The sequence below is a fragment of the Triticum dicoccoides genome, chromosome 3A (genome assembly GCF_002162155.2).
Source record: "Triticum dicoccoides isolate Atlit2015 ecotype Zavitan chromosome 3A, WEW_v2.0, whole genome shotgun sequence".
Classification (NCBI taxonomy): domain Eukaryota; kingdom Viridiplantae; phylum Streptophyta; class Magnoliopsida; order Poales; family Poaceae; genus Triticum; species Triticum dicoccoides.
In genome coordinates, this window is record NC_041384.1 from 154978492 (window position 1) to 154987871 (window position 9380).

At 46.5% G+C, this 9380-nt stretch overlaps 1 protein-coding gene across 1 annotated transcript; it reads right to left on the minus strand.

Annotated features, from left to right (window-relative positions):
- Positions 1-261: 261 nt before the first annotated feature.
- On the minus strand, positions 262-7708 carry LOC119267684 (bark storage protein A-like). The gene is made up of 5 exons (XM_037549115.1): positions 7516-7708; positions 2196-2269; positions 1502-1569; positions 1240-1395; positions 262-1143 (listed from the first exon to the last, which is right to left on the minus strand). Exons 1-5 carry the CDS (start codon positions 7668-7670, stop codon positions 511-513), a joined length of 1086 nt encoding a protein of 361 aa, XP_037405012.1. The 5' UTR covers positions 7671-7708; the 3' UTR covers positions 262-510.
- Positions 7709-9380: the final 1672 nt, after the last annotated feature.

Below are 9380 nucleotides of genomic sequence, written 5' to 3' on the forward strand. Positions count from 1 at the left end.
TGCATAAGTCAAATTTTGTAATTTTTGATCAAAATTACATTAAAAAAACAAAATTTACGATACGAAAGAAATACAGTATAAGAATATATTTTATGATGTATCTAATAATATTGATTTGATATTATGAATGTTGATTTTTTATGAATATGGACTTATTTTTTTAACTCAAGACAAAACCAATGTGCCAAGTGAAAAGAAACGGTGAGAGTACTAACATTGTACTGCATCACGTAGATGTAAGCACATACGTACATCGGTGGCGTGATTCAATTGAGTGCGTTTGGTTAAATTGCACACTATTGGGAATCCGGACAAACGGCATTAGGCCGACTATTTGATTTATTTATTCATCTCTGCAACTCGTCGTGGTCGTGGGCTCACCAACTGTTGAGCTAGGGCTCGCAGGCCTTATCGATAGCGCGGCGCAAGAAAAAAAGGAAAAAGGGAAAGCGAGACGATACACCACGCACGGGCATCCGATTATTCATGCATGGACAAGCGGCTGCTGGCTCACATGTCCGCGGCCGCGCCGTCCTCCATCTCGTCGCCGCCCTTCCCGAGCAGCGGCACGAACTTGAGCATGACTTCGACGGCGTTCTTGGCGGCGATGTCGATGAAGGTGCTGGCCTCGTTCCCGAGCGCGGAGCCTCCCCCGGCCAGGTAGGAGAGCGAGCGGATGGTGAGGAACGGCACCCCCTGCGTGTGCGCCACGAGGGCCACGGCGGCGCTCTCCATCTCCACGGGGGTGCACTCGAACTGCTTGCGGAGGAACTGGCGGTACTCGGCGTTGTCCAGGAACACGTTGGCGCTGCAGCCCTTGCTGACCCGGGTGACCCGCGGCGCGCGGGGCAGGCACGTCGTCGCGTTCACGCACGCCGGCAGCTCCATGCCCTCCAGTTTCGCCGCCAGCGCGTAGTACCGCTTGCTGGCGGGCACCCAGAACGCGTGCTGCCGCTCCTCGGGCTCGCCGGACTTGGGGAAGATCTCCTCCGGCTGGTACCAGATGCTGTTGAGCTGGTTGGCGGATAGCGCCGGGTTGCTCTGCCCCACGGTGTAGTCGGAGAAGTTGAGGAAGCCGTACTCCCGGGTGTAGTCGCCGGCGGCCTCCAGCGGTAGCTCGTTATCCTTGCCGTCGCCGAACCGCTGGCCGCCCAATCGACAAAATTTTGGTAGCACCACAAATCAAAATCCTGGACGACCATGACATGTTCACGTTTTCTAATACCAAATTTGTACTACCTGCCAGTTCCAGAGGGAAACGTGGGCCCAGTATTCGGGGATGGTGACGTCGCCGATCTGGAGGTCCTCGTTGGCGTTGCCAGCGATGCCCCAGTGGACGATGCCCTTCACCCGGAACAGGCTCAGCAGCATCTGGGTGGTCAGACCAGCGTTGAGCTGCAGTCATTGATTCCATTCCATGGTGCAACAGTTCGTTAAGTTCTGAGTATTTGTAAGATACACTGCTACACAAAATATAATGCTGTAGTATGTACGGTCTTACCATGCTCAGTCCAGTCATGACGATGACGACGCTTTGGCCTTCGATGGTTCCGAAGCGAAACCTTCGCCCTTCAAGCAAAAATCATGCGATAATGTTAGTATTTAATTATCTTTTTTTAATTATCAACGACATATGGTGTAGTTACGACCGATTTTAACTTCTATTTCCTCTGTAAAGAAATGTAAGAGCGTTTAGATGGAAGTATTATTTTTCACTTCGATCGTACAAACGTTCACTCTGCTTGCTCATGTGTGCCTGGTTAGCTCCGTCAATAGGCACATGCATCTCATGTGCTTTCATGCAAGTCCTCCATGAAACGCCCGGTCTCACCCGCGTTCCATCATCATGTGCTTTCAGGTCATGCGTAAGTGTTTCAGCACGTCCGGTCACTTCTTTCGTCTACCATTCAAATTCACTACAGTACATAATTCAGACGGTTCTCATATATGAGCAGGCTTGTTAATCAATTCAACCATATTCGTTCTGATGTTATGATATTACGAACAGGCTTGTTTCATATTACGTTTATTTCTTTGACCCAACCAAAGTGTTGACATTTCAAGCTTACGGAAAGATCATCCATCACGTAATGTTAATAGTGCCCTTTCATGTCAAGTTATTTCCGCACATGGCGCCCGTATACACGCTTGATCTGATTAGACTGAATGTACCATTTGAGTAGGAGCATCTTTACCTTGGATGTCCATGTTAGGGATGCTCTTGCTGGCCACGAAGCTGGGCGACTCGAGCACGGGGACCATCTCGTATGTTAGGAGAAGGATAATGAGATGGACACCTCGGAACACACTGGCAACCAAACCATCAATTCATCTTCTAGTACTGCCCAAGCGGAAGACATTCAAATGCCTCAGGTGCAACGACGGGAACTCGCGAGCATTGGCCTTGGTGGTGTGCCAGGAGGTGGCCCTTCAACTGTAGTCACTCCGTTCAACTCCAAGTCGGTGCAGGCCACCGGCCTCTCGGCGGGACGCCCAGACTCATCATCGATGCACCGACAGCTAGCGGGTCAGGTGGCGTTGCAATCGTCGTCGCCAATACCGACGGTAGCGACACAGCTGGCTGCTTCCATTACGGTGCAGGACAGAGGCGACACGGCATGGGGACCGGACGGGGCTTCGAAGCACCAGAAACTAGCTGCGCTGCAGGCGGTCGCCCAGCTACCTGCTCGTGATGAGCTGGGCAAGCTGGCCCTGGCTGGGTGTGGCGCTGAAGGCCCGACCTCCCGTGTACAACCATGCATGCATACTGCGGCTGGGCGTGGTGCCGCAGGACCGGAGTGGATGCATGCACCGGCTAGCCATGGTGCTGAAAGGCCGACCTCGGGTGTGCAGCCATGCATGCATGCACCCGTGGCTGCTCTTAAGCCCCAGGTGAAGGCCATGCAACCTCCTGTTGTACAGATTGTAAAGACAGTTGACTCTACGAGTTTGGACGCCCTTCAGTTGCAGGTGGAGCCGGCCACGTCCATCTCTCCCGCATTCACTGGTACGACTGGTCCGGCCCCTCTTCAGACAATGACCTCGTCGTTCGAGCCTGTGGTTGAGATTGTCGGGGAGGGGGTTGCTACTCCACCATCATCCCCTTCACCGACAGTAGAGCAGGCGCCACAACCTCCAATGGGGATGACACCTACACGACGGAGTAGTCGGCATTCTGTTGCCGACGACGGTTCTATGGACACAGATGAGGACTCTTTGGCCAAGGCTATGCGGCGTAAGGCAGCGCAAAACCTCGACAACCAAGGTATTACGTCGTCACCCAAATCCTTTTTTGATTTTTCTAATACTGCCATCGTTTCTAAGTTAAATAAAGTGGGTGTCAGTCTTGGAAAGAATGAGAAGGATATTTCTATTTCGACTAACGCTTTGAAACATGTGGAATATGACCGATTAAAAGTTACTCCACGTGTTTCTAGCAAGTCTTATGTCTCCTGTACTGATGAGGAAGAGCTGCATGCCACACCAGATGGTCAGCTACTCTCTCATTTAGTAGGGGCGGTTTCGGACGTGGGTCTAGATGAACCCGGGCTTAGTTCATTGATTGAGCTTACAGCATCCGGACGTAAATCAAAGACCGCACATTCGAAAAAAGATAGTAAGTCCCATAAGAGGGCAAAGTGTTCTAAATCTCCTATTGTTTCCTCATGAATGGAATGTTTTTTAATAGCAGAGGTCTTCGTGACTTGGCTAAACATTTATTCATTGCAGAATGTAATAGGGAATACAATTTAGATTTTTTGGCTATCTCTGAAACGGGTAGACGTGATTTCTCAGTAAGTCTGCTTAACCGTCTTTCTGGCGGGATAGACTTTACTTGGGTTTCGCGACCACCTAGAGGTCGTTCTGGGGGCATTTTACTTGGCGTAAATACAGGGACTATGGATGTTTTGGCTAGTTCGAATGGCGAGTTTCATGTTAAACTCCATATTCGCAACAAGGCCGACAACTTCACATGGACCCTCGTCGCCGTGTATGGGGCAGCCCAGGATGAGTTCAAGGCCGATTTTCTTCGTGAATTGGTTAATCTGGCGAAAGATAATCCCTATCCCATTCTTATAGGTGGGGATTTTAACTTGCTTCGATTTCCAAATGAGAAAAGCCGTGGTAGGTTCGATAATCATTGGCCTTTCCTTTTCAATGCTGTCATCGATAGTCTAGATTTGCGAGAGGTTTCTATGATTGGAAGACAATTCACATGGGCGAACAGTCTTCCGGAACTGACATATGAAAAACTAGATCGTGTTTTAATGGATACCGAATGGGAATCAAAATTTCCTATGGTTTCTGTTCGTGCTCTACCTCGTATCGAGGCTTTATCAGACCACGCACCCATTCTTCTAACTACTGGGTTGCCACGACCACAACATAGACGCAAGTTCAAGTTCGAACTTGGGTGGTTGCTTCGGGATGGCTTCCATGACATGGTCAAGGAAGTGTGGGAGAAACCAGTCGCCGGGCCTACCCCAATACACAGATGGAATAACAAAATGCGTGCATTACGTAAATTCCTTCGTGGTTGGGCTAGGCATACGGTGGGTATCCTCAAAAAGGAGAAGCCTCGTCTTTCATCTATCATTGATGAATTAGAAGCTTTGGCAGAGGTTAGACCTCTATCTGAGCATGAAATTGAGATCAAGAATCATTCAAATGCACAGATAGCAAACATGCTGCGTGAAGAGGAACTCAAATGGTACCAACATTCTAACTCGCAATTTATCCTGAAAGGTGATTCGAATACTAGATATTTTCATGGAGTCGCCAATGGCAGACACCGAAAGAAAATTATTCATTCCCTACAACAGGATGAGGGAGTGATTGAGGGGCATGAGCAACTTAAATCTTATATCACTAATTATTATAAAAATCTGTTCGGAGCCCCAGAGGAAGGAAACTTCTCGATGGATGAGACCCGAACAGATGACATCCCTCAGGTCTCTGATGAGGAAAACAACCTTCTAACAGCCCCATACTCCAAGGAGGAAGTTAGAAAGGCAGTTTTCCTAACGGAGCATAACAAAGCCCCGGGTCCGGATGGTTTTCCTGCTGAGTTCTATCAGAAATTCTGGGAAGTCATCAAACCGGATCTCCTACTTTTGTTTACCGACCTACATGCTGGCCAACTGGAATTGTTCCGCTTAAACTTCGGTGAGATTATTTTATTACCTAAGGTTAATGAGGCTGAACGGATACAACAATATAGACCTATTTGCCTCCTTAATGTTAGTTTTAAAATATTCACAAAGGTTGCGACTACTAGGCTAAATTCGGTTGCTGAACATGTGGTTCGGCCTTCACAGACAACTTTTATGCAAGGCAGACACATCCTAGATGGAGTTGTTGTCCTTCATGAAACAGTCCATGAATTACACCGGAAAAAGTTAAATGGGGTGGTACTCAAAATAGACTTTGAAAAGGCTTATGACAAAGTCAAGTGGCCTTTTCTTCAACAGACTCTCAGAATGAAAGGATTTTCTGAAGAGTGGCGCGCTATGATCCATAGCTTCGTTTCTGGAGGTAGTGTTGCCATTAAGGTCAATGATGATGTTGGACACTATTTCCAAACGAAGAAAGGATTGCGACAAGGTGACTCGGTATCGCCCATGCTATTCAATATAGTGGCGGATATGCTAGCGGTCATGATTGAGCGTGCCAAGGTTGATGGCCAAATTGATGGGGTAGTAAATCATCTAGTTGATGGTGGTCTCTCTATACTTCAATATGCCGATGATACGATTCTCTTCATGGATCATGACCTCGAGAAAGCGAGAAATCTGAAACTAATTTTATCAGCATTCGAGCAACTCTCGGGTCTAAAGATCAATTTTCATAAAAGTGAATTGTTTTGCTTTGGCGAGGCTCAAGACGAGGCCCACCTGTACGCTCAACTGTTCGGATGCGGGTTGGGTCAGTTTCCCATCACATATTTGGGGATACCGATACATTATCGGAGACTCACAAATGCTGAATGGAAACACGTCGAGGAGAGACTGCAAAAAAGACTTAGCAGTTGGAAAGGTAAACTGCTGTTTCTGGGTGGAAGATTGGTACTCATAAATTCAGTACTTAGTAATATGGTACTATATATGATTTCCTTCTTCCAGTTACCGAAAGGAGTTTTACATAGATTGGATTATTTCCGATCAAGATTCTTTTGGCAAGGAGATAGCGATAGTAAGAAATATCGACTGGCTAAATGGAGTGTGGTTTGCCGTCCCAAAGACCAAGGCGGGTTGGGCATTCATGACCTTGAGGTTAAGAATAGGGCCCTCATCGGCAAATGGTTGTTTAAATTACTAACAGAAGATGGTGTATGGCAAACCCTCCTAAGGAGGAAATATGTGGGTTCCAAGGCGATATCCCAAGTATATTGGAAGCCTGGGGATTCCCACTTTTGGGCAAGTCTAATGGCTACGAAGAAATATTTCTTCTGCTATGGATCCTTCTCGATTAAGGACGGCTCGGAAATTAGATTCTGGGAGGACAAGTGGCTAGGAAATGCCACACTCCGGGAACAATATCCGGTTCTATACAACATTGTACGCCACAAAGGTGATACTATCGCCACGGTAATGGAATCATTTCCACCAAATGTGACGTTCAGAAGAGACTTAATTGGACCCAGACTCCAATCGTGGAATATCCTGCTCCAACGGTTGTCCACGGTGCAATTGTCACATGGGTCTGATGTATTTCGATGGAACCTCCATGGGAATGGACAATTCTCAGTGGATTCTATGTATAGAGCGTTAATTCAGTCCGATGTGCCAGTTGTTAATAACAAGAAGATCTGGAAGATGAAGATACCTCTTAAGAATAAAATCTTTGCATGGTATCTTCGTCGCGGAGTCATTCTTACTAAAGATAACCTTATTAAGAGGAATTGGCATGGAAGCCCGCAATGTGTATTTTGTCACCATGAGAAGACAATAAAACATTTATTCTTTCAATGCAAATTGGCTCGTTCTATATGGTCAGTCATCCAAATAGCTTCTGGCTTGTATCCTCCCTGTAGTGTTGCTAATGTATTTGGCAACTGGTTACATGGGATTGATCACAGGTTTAGAACTCTTTTCAGGGTGGGAGCGCTTGCCATTATTTGGTCGCTTTGGCTATGTAGAAATGATAAGGTTTTTAACGATAAAAGTACTTCTCTGTTGCAGGTTATCTACAGATGTATCGGGACTCTTCGTTTATGGTCCTCTCTACAACGCGTGGAGAATCGAGGCCTGTTTACGGAGGTGTGTACACGATTGGAGGCTACGGCGAGGGATACTTTTAACCAACATGGGTGGCAGCATGATCTAAGGATTGACCCCCCTCCATATTAGGCGTTATACGGAGTCTACATGTTTCGTTGTAATTCGCCTTTTTATTTTTATTTTGTGTGAGAGGATATTATTTGGCTGTGTGCATCTTAGTCATGCAGAGTCCGGGTGTAATGCTTAAATCTTTTAAGTAATAAAGCGCCCCTTTTCGGAAAAAAAAATCTCGTATGTGTTGGGCACGACGAGGCCGACGAACGGCCCGGCGCGGTTCGCCCGGCGGATGGCGCCCCATGTCTTCTGAGTGATGTACCCCTCCGCCGCCGTGGCCATCAGCGCCACCGCCACGAGGACGGCGGCCATGAGCTGCTGCCGAACACCACCCATGGTCGAGCTAGCTAGCTTCCCTAGCTCCGTTTCTCTATACCACAAGACTTGTTTTGTGTGCTGTGCCTGTGGTTGGAGTCTGAGCGTCCCTGTGTAGAGCTGGTGCGCGTATATATAGCAAGTTGGGTACCTAGGGTTGGAGCTGTGGGGGGAGTGGCTACGGAGTACATCAAATTAATGAACGGGATCCGAACGATGCGTTGCACAATTTTTCACGTATATCTATAGCTGGCTGGTACTAAAAATGTCAACTAACAAATGCCAAAAAATTGCAGATCCCGAGATTAAGTTGGTGGAGATCGATCGCTTAGAGATGCTGTTGTGGTCAAGGAACCATGCATCGGAGGTGTATGCCATCTGCGTATAATAACCACAACTTATATTAACACAACTCGCATCGTATAAAATCTCTCATAGAGCATTTTAGACCATGTACAGTTCAAGTGGTTGGATAAGCGCTCAGCAAAATGAGTCGTTTTTTTTTTGCTAGACGGAATAGCCTTAGTGCTTTATTTTATGAAAGAGTGTTTGATTAGGCATCAATGTTTCTAAGAAGTGGTGAACCCACTTATGATTGGATGGTTAGAGGAACAGTGGTATCCCCGGTCCATCAGGGTTTAAGTCCTGATGCTTGCATTATTCCTGGATTATTTCAGGATTTTCGGCGATGTGCTTTCACTGGGAGGAGACGTTTTCGTCGATGACAATGTACCTACTGTGACTTCGTAAATCTCAAGATGATATGCCGGCTCAGTCTTTCGAAGGTGCTCATAGGGATAGGATATGCGTGCGTACGTTCATAGGGGTGAGTGTATGAGCATATGTATGAGCGCTTGCCTCTGTACTGTATTAAAAAATGTTTCTAAGCATTTGTGAAAAGGACCCCAGATTATATTAAAAGTAAGCAGTGGTACAACGCACCCCACAAGATAAGGGAATTACAACGAACACTCTAGAGAACCAATACAGAAACATCTCCGATGCGGGATGAGGGCGCGCCGCAGCCGCCATTGCCGCCGCTCCCAGAGGGAGCGCTGACAACCTTAGTCATGCGCACGAACTGTTGACGACGGGAAGTCACCATCCTCGACCCAGTAGGACCAGCACGCCGGAAAAGCTCTTACCAAAACTTTCTTCAATAATACATGCATAGTTTCCATTATATACTTTATTACAAAGTTTGACCTAGGACAGAACAAATATACAAAATATAAATAAATTGGAGTACGAAATCATCATCTTTCTTTACCAAAACTTTGCTCAACTATAAAAGTGTTATTTTTGTCTTTGTATTAAAGAAAAATTTCACTAGTATCAATTTTATATACAGATAATTCATGTATTAGATGAACAAATTGTTAATCAAAACTAAATCTTAGGGCGTATCAACCGTGGTTGGATGGTCAGGAGGACAATGATATCCCCAGTCTTCTAAAGTTCAAGTACCAGTGCTCGCATTTTCTGGAGTTATTTCAGACTTTCTGGTGATGTGCATTCAGTGAGAGTAGACGTTCTGGTTGATTATGAAGGCATCTGTGGCGATCAATGTCAAAAAAATATGCCGGCCCAGTCTCTCGAATGTTGCTCATAGGGTAGGGCGTGAGCACGTGTGTTTATAGAGGTGAGTGTACGTGTGTATGTACAAGCGTATGCATATGTACTGTGTTAAAAAACGAATTAGATCTTAGGAAAGGCTTCCTCCTTATATTT